General features: G+C 42.9%; 2 protein-coding genes across 4 annotated transcripts in view; one reads left to right on the top strand and one right to left on the bottom strand.

The window, feature by feature from the left end:
• The window catches only part of GPATCH2 (G-patch domain containing 2), a 122,008-nt gene extending 107,203 nt beyond the window's left edge, over positions 1-14,805 (bottom strand). Inside the window, exons 1-3 of one of the 2 annotated variants that reach the window (XM_037069494.1) lie at positions 14,606-14,805; positions 5,666-6,382; positions 1,145-1,206 (exon numbers count right to left, since the gene is read on the bottom strand). In XM_037069494.1, the coding sequence (XP_036925389.1) occupies positions 1,145-1,206; positions 5,666-6,382; positions 14,606-14,661 (835 nt within the window). In that variant the 5' untranslated portion in view covers positions 14,662-14,805. The remainder of the gene's footprint in view (positions 1-1,144; positions 1,207-5,665; positions 6,383-14,605) is intronic. The other variant, XM_037069495.1, reaches the window with a different exon arrangement.
• A 226-nt stretch (positions 14,806-15,031) lies between these two features.
• SPATA17 (spermatogenesis associated 17) overlaps positions 15,032-17,937 on the top strand; it is a 92,372-nt gene continuing 89,466 nt past the window's right edge. Inside the window, exon 1 of one of the 2 annotated variants that reach the window (XM_037069497.1) lies at positions 15,032-15,135. In XM_037069497.1, coding sequence (XP_036925392.1) covers positions 15,068-15,135 — 68 coding nt within the window. In that variant the 5' untranslated portion in view covers positions 15,032-15,067. The remainder of the gene's footprint in view (positions 15,136-17,937) is intronic. The other variant, XM_037069496.1, reaches the window with a different exon arrangement.

Below are 17,937 nucleotides of genomic sequence, written 5' to 3'. Positions count from 1 at the left end.
ATTCTCCTACATTGGGACGTTAACTTCAACTCTGTTAGCTTAGGTTTCACCACCATTAAGAAAACAGAAATCTCATAGGGATGTTTTAAGAATGAAATGAGAACTTAGAGTCATTTAATGTAAAAAAAAGCACTTAGCAATGTGAAATATAATAAACTTGCAATAAATGTTATTAGCATATTTTTCTGAGGTACTCAGTGTTTTTCAAAGATTGATAGGCTTAACAAATTGTTGCTTTTTCAAGCTTTTTTTTCATTTATAACTTTGGGGAGACATGTATCTTAACAAGAATTTAGGTATATCTTAGCCCTAAGGTTCTACCATATTTCAGCGAAGTCTCAAGTTTGAAAAGTGTATGGCCTCTAAAAAAAGTAATGCACCTACTTATCCAGGACAAAAGGTTCGTAAGTAAGCCAGACATGATCACTTAATAATAACTGAAAACAATAAGCTTTGTTGTTTCCCTTAGAATTTACTAATTCCTTCTAAAGATTCTTGTGAAAGGAAGTGAACATTTATGATTAAGTATTTGCATGTAGGCCTACTTCCCCCTTTTTAGTTCATATCTTCTTGCAGAACAGGAGGTTTCAAAATAATGCCATGCTAAAGTATGAGGACCCTCAGGAAATCTCAAAGATAAAAAAAGGTCTAAGGGGCAAAACAGTACTGTGTAATAGTTTCCAATATTGAACTTCTGAAAACGGTCTACTCACAAACTGGATAGGACGGCTGCATGTCAGAACTAAGTGAAAATGACAAATGACTACTTGCAAATCCCACCTTACAAATGCTTAAACAGAATTAAGTACATTTAAAATCGGGGGGAGATGGAGAACCAGTGTCTTGGGAACTTGGTAAAAGAATCAAAACTGAGAGGACTGAGATACGTAAAGCTTTCTCAAGGAAGATAATCCTTCTGAACATCATCAGCTCCACGGACTGGCTTTTGGAGATAATCCATTACTCCAGGTCACGAAGTCACAATGCCGTCCCAGCACGTCAGAAGACTAAACCCCAGTCCACTTAGAAGTGTGTGTAAGGTAAATGGATTGCACTCGTCAACGTAGGAAATAATCAGCAATAAGCACAACTTTACACTGAAGATGTTTTCCCAGAGAGAGAGAAAAAAATGGCCCGTCAGTACCTTGCCTTCCTTCGTCGTTGGTGAACAACCCCGCGTCAGTGCTGCTGAGGCTGCTGGAGTCGCTGCAAGAAGGGAAAAGAAGAAAAAAGATCAAAAGAACAATTGATCTCCCAGTCATACAATTCTAGAGAGACGCGGCAGCTCTGGGATGGGACTCAAGCCTGACAAAGATCTGAAAGAAGACAAGATGATTTTTTTTTAACCCACCGCAGATATCCTGCCTCCATTCGCTCCAGAGCGTATTCTTTTTGGCGCATAAAACCACGGGAACCTAATGGGACCCTGACAGTTGGCCAGACGTGGCTGCCACGAGGTGCGGACATAACGAATGCATTTTATTATCCGCCTTCATCGAATGCTCACCGCTCCTCCCTCCTGCCATGCCAGTCGGCTTGAGCTGGGAGCGCTCAGACTCAAGTAGACGGGAAAGGCTCAATCAAGAGAAGACTGAGACTTCCTGCCTTCAGCACAGGAGATCCGAGGGGCTGGGATGCAATTACTCTCCACGAGCACATTTGCCAGTGTTCTGGAAAGGCATTACTGAGGAGTTCACAACAAATCTATTACTTGGCAAGGAGGAATAAAGTTAAATTCGTTCAATCCAAAGTTATGGGTTGGACCTTCTTTCTCCAAAGCCCACGAGTCAGAACGTACATCAGATTCAGAACTCTTCTCATTTTAGATAGGGACGTGCTGAAATGCCTCAGGTGGGTCCACAATCAAACACATTAATACAATCCTTCAATTAAGTGAATGAATATCCAGTATAGGTCAAATCAGGTCTGGCCACAAATAAATAAGTTCCTCACGGCTTTCAGAATTCAGATTTACAGATAAAGGACTGTGAACCTGTGCGGTGTCTATTTATTTATTTACTTTTGGTAAATGCTCTTCTACTCTTTCAGAGTTCAGATTTACCCCCTTCTAGTATATTCCACATAACCACCAGGCTGATCTTTTCAAAATGTAACTTGTACACTAAAAATCCTCTGATATCCTGAATAGGATCCTGGAAGAGAAAAAGGTTACTGAACAGAAACAAAGGGAATTCTAATAAAGTGCTGACTTCCCTTAATAATGTGTCCACATTGGCTCATTAATTCTGACAGACGAGCCCGATGTTATTAGCAGGGAGACTGGGGACGGGGTACATGGGAGCCATATACAGGCACTGGGCTCAGTCTCTGCAAACTTCTTTGTACATCTGAATAGCTTTTGTAGTCTGCTGGCAAAAATCTAAAATTACTTCTCCACACTGGTTGGATTCCATTTAGATTTCAGGGCTGTCTATGGGGTGGGGCCCCACCTAAATTCTTTCCATCCCCATTTCTGGCCGTTTCGCCTTTTTATCTCCTCTCTCATCTCTCTCTGCCTTGCCCCCTCTTCTTAAAGATACCAGGAAATCAGAAACCCCTAAGACCAGCTCTTGGTACTTAAGGATCCTTGTCTTCATTTGATATATTTTACATGTGTTTTAAACCAGGGGTCCCCAACCCCCAGGGCACCCCAGAGGCCCAGGTGAGTAGCAGTCCAGGCCTTGTTAGGAACCGGAGGGCCGCACAGCAGGAGGTGAGCTTGAATGTGACAGGCTTGAATCACCCGGAAACCACCCCCCCCACCCAGTTCCGTGGAAAAATTGTCTTCCATGGAAACAGAAAGGTTGGTGCCAAAAAGGTTGGGGATCGCTGTTTGAAATGACATGGTTTCCTATCTGCATTTCACCGCATGACATCTAGCTAGATGCTCCACACGTCACATGCTCAGTACATCAGGACACAGACTTAGAGGAAAGGGAGACTTTGCATCTTCAGCATCTGATGGCCTTTTTGGCCTTTCCACTGGGACTCCTCACGTTTTTCAGTGTGACTTTTATAATGCAGTTTTCAGAGACATCCCAGAAGGCTTGTTGAATGAGTGTGTGCACACTGTCCCCAACCTCCTGTCCCCCAACTGTTTCCTGTATTTTCTCTTCTTCAAACCTGGACCCCATCTGGGCGTCCGCTCTCTCCATCAGCCCCCCAGGTGAACTCCCAGGGGCTCCGGCTCTCCCATCGGCCCCTCTGCTGCTACTGCCAACCCCCACCTCCCCCCACCTAAGGACAGACTGGAGATCAGCTGAAAGCTGGACAGAACACTGTCCTCAGGATCACATCTCCACCCACGACAACATGTGAATCTAATCAACAACATGCAAATCCAACTGAGTTTCTTCACAGACTTCCCATTACATGCGTAATGAAATGCAAACCACTTCCCACAGCACAGGAGGCCGTCAGGACCTGCTCATCGGCTGGTCTCAACCCCACTCTCCATCCCACCAGTGAACTGACTCCGCGTACTTTCCCAATCACTGGCTTCACGTTCGCGCCTGTGCACAGAGCCCCTTCTGCCCAGGAATTTCTGCCCAGGAACGCCACGTCCCCCTCCAGGGTCCGAAGGGCTTAGTGCCACGTTAACGGACAGCTCCCTGCAGAGGCCTCCCCACCATACCTTCCTCTGAGCACACCACAGTCTCCGCATTTGCTGTCGGCTGCTCCAGAAGACGGGGCTGCAGAGAACAGCTCGGTCCTACCATTAGTCTTGGTCCCGTGGGAAGAGTAAACAGTTTGCTCAAGGTTTGGTTACTCAAACACACAGCGTGAAGTAGTTCAATTCTCATTTCTACATGGGCTCCAAGGAAATACATAGCTTTCAATAGTAGAACAGCTTTGGGGGCAGCCTCAAAAAACTTAACTTGGACAAATACCTTAAATATTTAGCAGTCTTCCCATAAAAGGAATAGGTGCCTAACTTTTAAGTAACAAGAAAAATAGTCTCATAGGTTAAATTTTCAAATAAGAGAAAAAAATTGTTTGCTCAAGAGTCCAAACATCCGCCGTGAAAATCCGGACCCAGTCTGTGGATGGCTGGGCATCCTGAGCATATTTTAGGCATTCAGATACTTTCTACAGGGAAGAGAAATAGGGAGCTCCATCTCATTTCTCTCCCAGGGTAGAAGTCTGTCAATACAAGGCAGCCATCAATGACCAGAGGGGCTTGGACAATCAATCTGGAAGCAGGTGATCTATGAATAATCCAGAATCAAGTACTTATCTCTACTGCCACACGTCCTCCCTCCCAGCAAGAGAGCGAGACAGTTACTCTGACGTCCCGCTGAGCGCTCCCGGACACAGCGGCCTCATACCAGCACGCACTGATCATTCTGGTATGAAAACGACAACTTTCGTGGGAGAAGAGCAGATACCGTAAACTTCCCAAAACCTCCCCAAAACATCTCTTATTTTTACTTCTTTAGGGAAAAATGCATCCAAAGGGAACCATCTCTTATAAGAGGTCTGTTCTATAAAATTTCACCAGGTCCTACTCATATCTTCAATCATAATCGTATTTATATGAAAAACCAAAAATGTGTCAATACTTTATACACACACACACATATGTATATTTGATATACAGGGCCCAGCAGAAATAAGGCCTGCTTGAGTGTGGTTGGTAGGGTTATAATATGGGTGTAATAATTTATAGTTTTAATTTGGACATTTCACCTAAAATGTCACATGGAGTGCTTGAGTGTGATACTGTTATGTTACAGAATTACATGCTTATGATTTTGTAATAAAAGAGGGGCATTATTTGTGCCGGGCCCTGTCCTTTACATGCCTACACACATATGTAAATAGGTCACCACCCACATGATTATAATGTCAGCCCTACATATAAAAGTCAAACACTCTTTCCCAGACCATTTTGGAGGAATGTGTCTTTCTGCAGCGCAGTTCTGCATGCGGTTTGAAGAACACCTAAAAGGGTGCACAGTGTCTATACTTTCTCATTTCCTGCAAGTGGCATTAGTTCTGTGACAAAGAAAAATGAGCGTTTACCTTTCGGCGTTGCTAAAATAGTGCCAGGAATCGTTTCATAAGACTTACTTTCCTGAAGGGACAGAGTAGACTAACCACTAGAGGACCCAGGGTCCCCTCGTTTGTCTCAGGACAAGGTCAGGTGTCCCAGACTGGAACCTGGGCTTTACCATTCCTAAGTGATCAGAATTCCTAGCAAGCCACGGACTGAAACTGTCGAGCCACACACACGTGGAAGTGGCATCTACATTTGATTCTCGGTTATTGAATAAACTGATAAATTGTGAAACTAAAACAGAACCAAATACTAAAACTCTGTATTAAACCAATAGTTGTAAACACAGTTCTAAGAGTTACGATATGTTGTTACTCAAACACACGTCCTTTCTCAAGGAAAGTCTATTTCTTTTTCTCTTTGTAGCTGGAAATTAAGTCATTATTACACAATCAAAAGACTTTGTGTAAATCAAATAAGCCATTTTCCTTTGTGTGAAACATCATAAATTAGAAGGAAATAGGACCATGGTTACACAGTACTATCACTGCCATTATTATAATTCTTAATTATTTCAAAGCTGAAGTAATTAAAATCCAAAACACATGCAACCACCCAACTATCGACGCTTCTCTTTACATTCATAACAGGAAACAGAAAAGTCACCTTTCGCTCATGAGCTCGTCGGAGACTTTCTGTTCTTCATACTCCATTTTTTCCTTACTGGTCTGGTTCATCTCCTCGCCTTCTAAAACTACTCCTTCATCTTGGATTTTGGGTCCTTGCCTGATGATTCGTAGTTTCCTCTTCTTGACTTTGTTCCTGGTAAATTCTTGGTACTGGTAAGCTCTGTCGTTGTCCATGTCCTGGTCCCTGCAGCCGTCCGGGGGCTGGGTCATGGTGCGCTTGCTGGAGAAGTCGTGCGGCAGGTCCACGGCCATGCGCTTGACCTTCCGCCTGCGGCGCAGGGTCCGGTTGCCCAGACCATCCAGCGCGAGGTCAGGCTCATGCCACAGAGGCCTCTTGCCCCGCGCGTTGTTGTTCAGGTTTGACGAGGGTCTGCGCTTGGCCACTAGCATCTGGTCGTCGGAGTCACTGTGATCCTTTTTACTACCGCTGTGGTTCTCTCTGTAGTCCTTGCTCGCTTCTTCTAAGCTGGAATCGGAGCCCTCGCTCAGGCAGTGGCCGGCCTCCCACGGGTGGTGGACATTGTAGGACCTCCGCTTGCGCCCTCGCCTCTTCCTCGCCTGGCGCTTCAGCGGGCAGGACAGGCTGCGAGCGTGGTCCCCGGCCTCGGCGAAGCCGCCGCGGGCCTGCTCCGAGCTCTCCTCCAGCGCCGAGACCAGGTCGTGAACCAGCTCCTCCATGGTCCGGCTGAAGTGCCTGCGTTTTTGAGAGAGAACAACGTTTAAAGCACATCGTCGGCCTTAACCATACTAACCCAGCTTCTTCCAGCAGACGGACAATCCACTCTAAATCTAACTAAAATTAATAGTCATGACACAAATGTTTAAAAGCTGTTGAGCGTCCCTATTCAAGATATTCAAGTTTTAAATATTCTGATCATTTTAAGCTCCTTTTTCTTATATAAGTTCATTTATTAAACATAGGAATCAGGTCAGGATAATATCAGCAGTGGAAGGCCTCAGAAATTCTATATTTTTACTGTGTAGTCATGGAAAAGTTATTTCTGCTTTTAAAAAACTGTCCTTCAGCCCACTCCTGCCTTTTCCCCAGAGGCCGTTTTCCTCGATGGGACAGAGAGGACTTTCTCAGTCCCCCTGACCCATTTCTAAGAAGGAAGCGCATACACCCCTCTACTCACCATGGCCCCGCAGGTCACGCCGTGACATGCCAGGCGGCCGGAGACTGATGGATCCTCTCGGGATTTGTGATGTATGTGGGAAAGAGTTTAACTGAACACAGGGCACAGATAACACCACTCGAATCTCATAACCTGGTGAGTCAGAAGCCACGTTCAGGGTCAGACTGGGGCCTCGCTACTCTAAAATGGCCCACGGTTTCTCTCCTAGCTCATCTGAAACAGTCACTGGGCCTGTGTTCTTTTATGAGTTTGTTGTTGAATGTATCAGGGCAGCACTGGTTAATAAAAGTATACAAGCTTCGGTGTGCAATTCTAAAATACATCATCTATACAGTGTGTTGTATGTTCCCCGAAACACTCTTGGCTTTTTTCAAAAAAAATAAACAGAAACCATTGAAGTACAAGTATCCACTAGTCACTCGGCAATGACAGACATCTGTACTCCTTGGGAACTTTTATAAATTATGCTGGTCCTTCCCGAACTCAGCTCTCAAAGATGCCAAATCAGCTGATGGGCTAGAGGAATCAGGATTCTGGTTTTATTTTGTAAACATTACAGGTGATTCACATATGCACCCTGCCCACGAAAATCCCGAGCAATCACATCTCAAACTGACTTCTAGAAGCCCTTGAGGATGAAAATATTCTGATCGTAGAGGACTGTGTAATTTCTAAGGCCTATAGCAGGGGTAGGCACACTTTTCCACAAAGGGCCACACTTCCACAAAGGGCCAAAGGGCTCTGTGGGTCACTGGGTCCCTGTCCAACCACTCAACTTTCCCACCGTAAGGGGGAAGTGCCTTAGGAAATAGGCAAATGAACGGGCGTGGCTGCACCCTCAGGAAATTTTATTTTTGAAAACAAAACCAAGTCGTGCCAGGCCACAGGTGGCTGACCCTGCTTTACCTGGCCTCAGTAGTCTGTAACTTTCAGGCATTTGCAAGTTCCCTACGACCACTTCCAGCTTTGTCTTTTCATGTTAATGGTAGGCAGCCTGAACACAAACACATTGTGATCAACTGGGTTTACCGCTTACAAGGTAGTGCACCTGTAGCAGCTTCTCATCCTTGAGTGTTTACTATGTGCCGGGCCCACATCTGTTTTGTAGGCGTTGCCTGATTTCCTTCTCACATTACGACCCTGCGTGGTGGTAGATGACGTTCCCAGGGACAGAGATTAAGGGCAGCTTCCCGAAAGAGGCACGTCTAGGAATCGGTAGAAAGACTCCAACTCTGGCAGTCTGGTTCCGGAGCCCAGTGCTGGCCCAGCCACAGTGAGAAATCAGACCCAGTCAGCGGTTTCGCTGATGGTTGATCCAGCTGCCCGTGGTGGATTTTAATTGCCGAGACAGACTGGACATACGTATCTGTAAAGCCAAATGACTCACACTTGGGCATTGTATCCCTTTGACCAGGAAAAAGGGACGGGAGAGCTGCACCAACAGCAGGCACAGGGCAGTGTGGGCGGTGAGAGGGAGCTGAGTTCAAAGAAGCAACGCTGTGTGGGAGTGCGTACGCTGTGAGCAATCAGGACAAGACGCCGTCTTTCAATGACTGCGGTCTGCATTCTCCAGGTCTGTGTCTTTTGACTTTTGAAATAGCTTATAAAGGGACACATTTATGAATCACTATACACACACACACACACATATACATATACACATACACACACTTTTTAAAAATGGACTCTGGAGGGCCACTGAAATGTCTCGTTTCCTTGACAATGGTTCTATGTATTGCTGAAGGTCAGAACAGGGTGTTAATGAACCAAATGGGTCTTTTCTTCATGACCTCCATGTAGGTCATTACCTTTTTATTTTCCCTTTATTAAATTCAATATTTTATTCTTTTCCTTTAACACTATTTTTCTCTGGAAGAAATGTACTCTGAAAGACCTGTTAGCTTTGAATAGAATACTGTATCTCTAAAAAAATGTACTGAAAGCTCATTTAGCAAGTATTACAATTAGGATTCTTTGTCCAAAAGAAGACTCAGCCCCCCACCCCCTCGGTTCTGGAGTAAGTAACGGCCTCTCTGACCTCACAGAATTCAAGTCATTCTTAGAAGTCATCACACAATCAGCAGCTCATCATTTCCTTTGCCCTCAGTCACATTGAAGACTACTGCATTGTAACACTTTACCTTACAGATATTTTCTCAAATAAGGCCTTTCCCACTGAAGGGGAAGCCCGGAAATACAGAACTTTCCTATATGCTTACTAAGCATCCACAGGTTAAAAGTTTGTAAAGAGTAAAATTCAGTGTATTACCACTTTGCTAATTCGAAAGTTTTCTATTCACATTTATAAAACAAATTCTCTTTGTTTGAAACCCATTCCTCTTCTTTGGGAAAAGTTTGTAATGGTCATGATGTCTAACATAACATTTCATCAACAGTTGTTTTAAGATGGTACAAATAATAAAATTATAGTCCCACCATCTGTATAAAGTTGGACTTTGTCAAGGGAAATGAGTACATAAGCATTTTGTGTTTCTCACATGGTATTAAATTATGCTGAGCAATTAAGATGTACATTCAACCCAAACTTTGATGTGCCGGTGTAGGTAAAATTTCTGGTCAAAGGTCAACCTTGTCTGTTTGTCCTCCGCTGAGCAATACTAAACACCCCTAACATTAAGTGTGAATACTTGGGCTGATTTAGAAACTCCCTGACCTAACTATTTACACCATCAATTAGATGTAATCTTTCCTCTCCTTTTGAAAAAGATAGCATCAGCCTGGGGACACCTATGTTATTCTGAAACATGTAGATAATTACTGTAACATTACATTAACATTAGGTAACAAATATGGAATAAGATTCTCGGGGGGAGCAGGAAAGGCTGAATCTTTAGAGAACATGAGTACTGCATGAGACCTTGGACAAACTACTGATTTTCTGGTTATTATTTTTAGGTATATTTTATTGAATATGCCATTACAGTTCCATTTTTCTCCCCTGTATCGCCCTCCACCCTGCACCCCCTCTCCCACCAGCATCCCCCCTTTAGTTCATGTCCATGGGTCATACATCTAAGTTCTTTGGCTTCTCCATTTCCTGTACTATTCTTAACCTCCTTCTGTCTATTTTGTACCTACCATTTATGCTTCTTATCCCCTGTACCTTTCCCCCCATTGCCCCCCCCTCCACTGATGACCCTCCATATGATCTCATTTCTCTGATTCTGTTCCTGTTCTAGTTGTTTGCCTGGTTTGTTTTTTAGGTTCGGTTGTTGAGAGTTGTGGGTTTGCTGTCTTTTTACTGTTCATAGTTTTGATCTTCTTTTTATTAGATAAGTCCCTTTAACATTTCATAAATAAGGGCTTGGTGATGATGAACTCCTTCACCTTGACCTTATCTAGGAAGCACTTTATCTGCCATTCCATTCTCAGTGATAGCTTTGCTGGATAGAGTCATCTTGGACATAGGTCCTTGCCTTCCAGGACTTTGAATTCATTATAAAAATGGGTACAGTTTCTAACTCAAAGGGATTCTTTGAGGATGAGTGTGGGGCCTGAATGTGTGAGAGCGGTTACTTCAGCTTCCAACAGAGATGATGGTTAGAGGTTATCACTAAATAAGAGAAACTGGTCATGAGATACCAAATCAGTCTACTTTAAATGTATAACCATAGTAGGAATGCTGAAGATGTCATTGTAACTCCAAGACCTTCAGCGTCTCCGAGGTCTTGAGCCACTCTGAACGGTAGGAAAAGTGGGGACAACAGACATGTGCATAAGTCTTGCATACAATTTCAAGAAATTGAGGGACTTCTCAAAGACTCCAAAGATCTTCAAGACCTTAAACAAAATCCCAAGTTAAAAAAAAATAATGCTTTGTATCTAGACGTGCTTCTTTCTCACTCATATGCAGATACGAGAGAAAAAGAAAAGCGTCCTTCTGAGTTAAGAGGCTCGCAGTTCTCAGCACACAAAGCCCTGACTCTCTTGCACAGGCAGCCACAGGTCCAGCGACTCGCACTCTGCGGAGCTGCTGCTGGCAGCTGCTACGGTGACTTCTGTCACCACAGGACACTCGGAAACCATGTTCTCCTCCTCACCCTGGCAACTCGGTGAGCGACAAACCACAGGCAGCTTTAAAAGAAAAAAAAGTTTAATTCTGCTTTCCTAATGTGGATCTACTAAGGCGAATTCACTGATTATTTAAATTTGAAGAGCACACTTCTGACCTGCCGGTGCTTCATTTAATGACTGCAGGAACCACTTGCTTCTTTTCTTATACTCTAACTGCTTTCAAAACATAAGCTGCTGAATAAAAAAACTGCATGAATGAAGTAGCGCCAAAGTCTAAAACAAAAAACCCCCCACTACAATATAGAAGATAATTCATCGTAATTCCTGTTAACATGCATATATTAGAGCACCCAGGCAGCTTCTATATGTAGGCAATTAGTCTTATTCATTGCTTATTCATGGTAACTGCTTAATATGTATTGAATATATAATATATTCTGAATCCCTAGACTAGCAATGAGAAGGAAGACAATCGAATATTAATTGCAAGCACCCAGTACAATGCCTGACACATCACAGATGTTTTACAAAAAAAACCTGTTGGATAAACTAATTAATGAAGGACTAAATAAATGAACAAATAGCCAAGGAAAAATATGACTAAAAATTTAGACAATCCAGATTTCAAAGTTTGTGTCATACTGACAAGTTAGACACTCTAAGTGTTGAGTTAACTGAATGTGTCAGTCAAGTGCATATTATCAAAGATGTTTTCAAAGGTGTCCAGCTGGCCATAGACGAGGATGCTAAGAAACTACACCTGGATTAAGGAGTTACATGTCCAAAATCGTAGTGGCCATTGCTCCGATTCCTACATTTGAAACAGATACTCGTCTCAGAGTAAATGTGACAATATGAATCTAAGTTTAAGACAATAACAAAAAAGAGCCATTAGTAAAAAACGCACATTTTCCACTATGCATTATTCCAGACCTAAAAAATTTTTTTTTTCAAAATACCAAATAGGAATGAAACCATAGGAACAAAGGCCCAGAATCAACACAAATATTTTAGTTTCAATTGTTAAAAATACTTCTCCCAAAACCCCAGAAATTCAATTTAAACATAAATTATTAATAGTGTAAAAATAAAGTGTATCTAAATACTAAATATTGTTTGTTCACCAAATAAAGCAAATTTTCAAAGGTTCACATTATTAGATGTATCAAGTTAGATAAATTTTGGATCCTAATTTTGAAAATTTATGTGTATGATGAGTCAGGAAGTGACATACACTCTGCTTTTTTCTTTTTAAAATAAAAACATAATATGATCACTTATAAAATTAACTTGAACAAAAATATATATTCATTTCCTGACACACAAAGAAATCAGGATCCTTACTGTTTAACTGTAGAAAACTTTTCTTCTTTAGGCTTCTTTACCATAAAATATAGTATCAGTTCTATTTTGCAAAATGTTGAGAAAAAGATTAAACATCTACATTTCCCCAGTTGCTGCCTGCCCATTAGAGAGCAACTTGCAGCTGAGATGAGAGTTAAGATACATCAGGAATTCCAGGTCAGTTAACAAATCCCGGCGTATACTGTCCAGTTCACATATTCCTTAAGATATGTATTATTCAGATATCATAGGCAGTATACAAGGATGGTTAATAGCTTTTGTAAAATATACTGGAGTCATACAGCAAATATGACACTGGAGCCAGTTACTTAAACTATATTTGCCCCCTCTCCATCTCTACAGTCCAGAAAAAAAACAAAAACCCAAAACCCTATCTCAATAGAGTTTACAAAAGATGTTATGTATGTAAAACCTGCCACCAAGTAACAACTTAGTAGCTTGTTGTAGTAGCTTGTTACTTAGTAGTAGTTTCCCCAGAGGCACTGGGATTTCCACTGGGGTGAAACATGCAAGCATAGTATTGTAAATGGTCTATCAATGAATGAAAATTTTCCTTTAAGAAACACTGAATGACAGGATGGTTGTGGAGATAAACTAGAAAATAAGGGTTCCAGTTGTCCGGAACACATTCATTCTGCCAAATCAGGCACGATTTTAAGAATTTCTTTTAAGGACACGGATTCAGGTGTGGCCCCATAGCTGCAGTTGCTTAGATGGAGGTCCTGACACACCAAGGTTGTGGAACAACAAATCGATGTCTCGCACTCTCTAAAAATCTATTAAAAAAATAAAAACTGTTTTAGCGCTAGACGCTCTTTTATACTCGGGTGTCATAAGGGTGAGTCATGCACGGCCGGTGAAAACTCGATATGCTCTTTAAAGAACTGTATTATAAAGAGGCACCTTACCATGATTTAGGTGGAAGGGAGAAGGGAGTTGAAAGTCCTATTTTTAAGAAAACTCTATCATCTCCTGTCCTACAAATCAATATCAACACAACAAGAACAAACCAATCTACATAGTACAAGTCTCTCTCCCTTAACAAGATATTGAATAGCGAAACATTAAGATAGGGGTACCCTGGAGAAGGAACTCCAGGGTGATGGAAATGTCTGTCTTGCTTGGTATAGTGGTTACACGGTATATTCACTGCCAAAACAAAAACTAAACACTTTAGAGACATATGTTTTATTATGTACTAATCACATCACCACATTAAAAATGTACTCCCTGCTTTGATGAATGGAAGATGTATTAGAAGGAATATAACCAATCTATAATCATTATAAAATGAACAGAGTTTTATCACTTGCAAACCATTTTAAACAAGATACTTTTTGAAACTTTCCAGCGATAGGTGATGCGAAATAAGTCCTTTGAGGTCACAGACTACTAGAATTCCCCTCGTTCTCATTTGCTACAGCATCTAGGAATGGACATACGTTTTTTAGCCACATTGCACCTGCTGTTCAACATTTGCGTTTGAGAATTGTCAGTGGAAAATCTGCTTTGAGAATTAATTGTCAGTGGAAAATCTGCGTGTTTGTTTCATTGCTTGTTTTGTGTATGCTTGGAGGCAAAGAGCCTAGGAGGAAATAGGACAGGCACTGGTCTTTTCCACTGGAAATCCATCACCCAGCTCCCAGCTCTAGGACTAAAATATGCATGGCCTTTTGGGACAAGTCGCTTAAGTATTCTGAGCCCGTAATAATCTCCTATCACAGGGCTGTCATGAGAACAAAGTGGAAGCACTTTGAAAAGTCAAAGCAATACATTATTCTAAAGTGCCATTTGGCTGATGTGTTACTGTAGCCAAGTCAAACCCCAGACTTAATCCTGGCATTTACATGTCCTTAGGAAATTCCCATACCTATCTCCTTTGAACTACAATGACACGTTCATTACAGTTCAAAACAGAAACAGGTAGGTTACACCCACTCTAAAAAAGAAAAAAAGGGTGGGGTGGGAAGGTGAAGTCGCTTCCACTGCCAAACTTCCAGAACTTATGGGCTCTTGGATTTGATCTTCCAAGACACCTGGTACGATCTAGTCGGTTTCAAAAGAGCAACACGGGGCTCGGATGCATTCTTCCTGTTCCTAATCTTGTCAACAATCTGGAGGAAGTGAACTGCCCCCGCAGTGCCGAAAAATTTGCTCCTAAAATCCCGCGGAATGTTCGACAGGCGATCAGCCAGCGTTCACTGTATTCCTTCGCAGGTCTTTGGCACACACCTGAGATCGCGAGCATCCCAGGCACGCGTGGGAGCCAGGCCCGTGTTCAGGTCGTCCACCACCTCTCCCTCCCCGTGCCAGGCCAGGTACAGCGGCCTCCGGCCAGCACCCCGGTCCTGCTCGCCCATCCCCAGGGCCGCCAGCCTCACCAGCTGTTCCCGGCGGCGGGAGCTCCGATCGGTTGGCGCCCGGCGGCCCCGAACATTAACGACACCCGGGAGCCTGGCCCCGAGGCTCAGGCCCGAGGACAGACTCCAACCACCACCGCACCAGCGACTTGCACAGAGCAGTTCAGCATTTTGAGCTGAGCTTCCGGAAACGGACGGGAGGCGGAAACCGGAAGTCGGAAGCAACCATCCGTCCTCCTACCCCTCCCTTCTGCGTGCCCCGCCTTTAGTCTCCTGTTTTTACACACAGAGGCAAATAAAGTAAACTTGGTTTCCTACTCAAAATTTATTATTTTTTTTCTATTAGCCTGTATATTAAAACAGGGTGTAAAATCACGGGATAGACGAAAAGTGGAACCTTCCCCGGGGTCTGCCTTTTGGTTTCGCCCGGTTGCCTTGGAAACCGGTAACAACAGCAGTAGTAAAGCAGAGACCGGGAAGGCCATGGCCACGCTGGCCCGGTTGCAGGCGCGGTCCACGGCATTAGCGCAGCAGTACTACTTTAGGAACAGGTAAGTCACCAGTGTGCGGGTTGTGCAGAGACTTGGCTTGACTTGAGGCAGTTGTTCCTCAGCAGGAGTCTTCTAATAACAGGTTTCCTCACCCAATAATTACAAATCTCCCCATTCATCTGTGGCTGCAAACAACCACAAGTTTGAAAGTAGTATTAGCATACAGGGGAGGGGGGGGGGTTATACATTATGAGGGGAGGGGCATAGATATCAGCCTGAGATGATTTAAGTAAAAGCCCAGCATAGATAAAATTGTAAAATGAAGTGCTTTTCTTTGCTGTCATCACTCCACAATTTGCTGAAAGGTTTAGTAGCCTGGTTGGGGTCCCCCTAGCCCCTTTTCTGGGTGAGCTAGTGTGTCCTCCATCCACCTGGGAATTCGTGCCTCCACTATTTCACTTGCACCAGTGAACTCTGTTCTAGGACTCATCTGTGTCCGTGAAGTGACACTATCAAACCCTTTCGGGATAATCAGCATGGGTATATTAATTAGTAGAACAAGGCTAAGGAAGGTACTAGCTTTCTTGTCCCTCTCCCCACATCCGAACTTCTCTCTCAGGAAGGGGCTCTTTCATTTTAACGGAGGCCTGCTGGAAGCCCCGCCCCAGGAGGTTTTCCAACCCAAGAGAAATGCCGAAACAGTGAAGTAGACGGTAGTAGAAGGTAGTGGCCCCACGGATCAATGGAAAATAAGTCAGTAAGACAAGATCTTCCCGAGCCGTTCTTATTCTAGCATTTACCTCACCTACACCGTGAGCTGCAGGTACCTCTCTTACCGCACTGAATCGCAATTCCGTGGTACATTCTGCTGTGAGATAACATCTCTGGTCCCTCAACCTACAAGCAGAGAGTCATTTTTGGGCCATCTTTTCCATCTCCCATGTCTTTCCTGGTTTCTGACACATGCTACCCGCACAATAATCATTTCTCTAATAAGTGAATCTTTCGATCAGGCCTCAATCCTGGTTTAAGTAAACATATGAAAAATAGCTAAAGATAAAAATTATCTATAATTATTTTTTGTTACTTTATTTAATGACTTCCAGAGATATTCAACTGAGGAAAGTGAGGGTTAGAAAGTAAGTTGCGTGCCAAACACAGATCTCATGCAGTTTGATGCATCTCAATCCAAAGCTTATGTTTGAGGTAGAAGGACTCCAGATCATCAAGTCTCTGCCTGGAAGTACATTGCTCCAGATGCCAGCCTCATCCTGGAATCTATTATCCCCATAAACTTAGTCAATTTGTCTCTGACTCCAATATAAGCAACAGTTCCTGATGGCGTTCTTAGTCTAAGTAGACAGGTCATCCAATGGGACAGTCATCTCAGTCTTATTCGCCTGCATAAATGACAGCCTAGTGGATAGATAGATATGAGTTCCATGCTCGGATTCTTATTAACTGCTGATTTTTCTATTACTCATGGAACTCAATTCTGACTAGCAAAACTTCGCCTCTGCCATGTGTTCAAGGATGATTTTTTTGTCTATACACTGTGTTCTCTGCCATAGTTACCTGCCATTTTTTAAAACAGGTCATTTGAAGCCGTGTTTGCATTTTTTTCACCCAGTGAAGGAGGCTCTGCCCCTGGTGCTAAACTCCCACCTGCTCACCAGTGTGGATTCCCTTCCCATCACGCTTGGGTTCTGGTTCCCATCACGCTTGGGTTCTGGTTCCCCATCACGTTTGGGTTCTGGTTCCCCGTGCTGGCTGCCCTTCCCTGTGGAACCTCTCCTAGCCTTTTCTGGACAGCCTAGAGCCAGGCCTCCTCCCCACGGGGACATTCTCCTTTCTGTGACACTCTCCCCACAGGTGGAGACCCACCGTGGCCACCACAGGCTCCTAGGCCCTTGCCGCGCACTGCGGCCCCTCCCCACACCCGCCCCCAGCACCAATTCCCTGCTGTCCTTGCCCACATGCCGCTTTCTTTAGGACTTCATTGTTCAGGAAAGACAGTGAAGAGAAGCGAAAAGGGAAAAGTAGAAAAACAAATAATAGAGCAATTTTAAAATACACTGTAAACGTATTTGTGGCTCATTATCCATTGAGTTGTGAAATGATAATAATGCGGGCTATTAATGAAAAAAAACATGGCTTCTAACTTCCAAAATGGAGTCCTATTCCTCATCGTCAAGTATTGCCCTTTTATCCTATACATGGGTGATAATCAGAACACAAAATATCAATTCAGTGTAGTTTCTGCCTTTAAGGAAGTTGATATCCTTGAGACCTATTAGTGAAATGATACTCAGAAAATAATAATTCCACACATCAGTGTATCTCATAATACAGGGCAGCTAATACTGGAATTTTATTCCAGGTGCCTGAAACACTTACAAGATATGATAATGAGAAGGAAGAAATGTTGGGTTTTTTAATCTAGTATTTATTCAGTAGCTAATACACATAGGTCAGCAAAACTACAATATATTGATGTGTAAAATGCATTCCTTTTGCATATTAGTGAAAAGATATTCACCCACACATTATTTTCATTTTCCATATATTGTCAGTTAATTTTTGTCCACTAATGACATACATGAATACAGCATTATTCAGGGTTATAGAACTTATTTCTAGTTGAAGATGATGTGACTGGAAAGTTCTAGCTTTTTCTTGATGTTTTATTACATTCCTAGTAATACTTTGGATCTTTCATCATTAATAATTCATTTAGTATTCATTGTAATAATACTGGTCATAATAAATTTATTTCGAATTCGCATAGATGTCATATTTTATTCACTGCTATAGGATTTTCATTGTAATTTGGAACTAATTAATATACCATTAAAATAAAGT

This window comes from Sturnira hondurensis, unplaced genomic scaffold (genome assembly GCF_014824575.4).
Source record: "Sturnira hondurensis isolate 20B ecotype Veracruz unplaced genomic scaffold, ASM1482457v3 Scaffold0018525, whole genome shotgun sequence".
Lineage (NCBI taxonomy): Eukaryota > Metazoa > Chordata > Mammalia > Chiroptera > Phyllostomidae > Sturnira > Sturnira hondurensis.
This window is presented reverse-complemented; position numbering and strand designations above follow the sequence as displayed.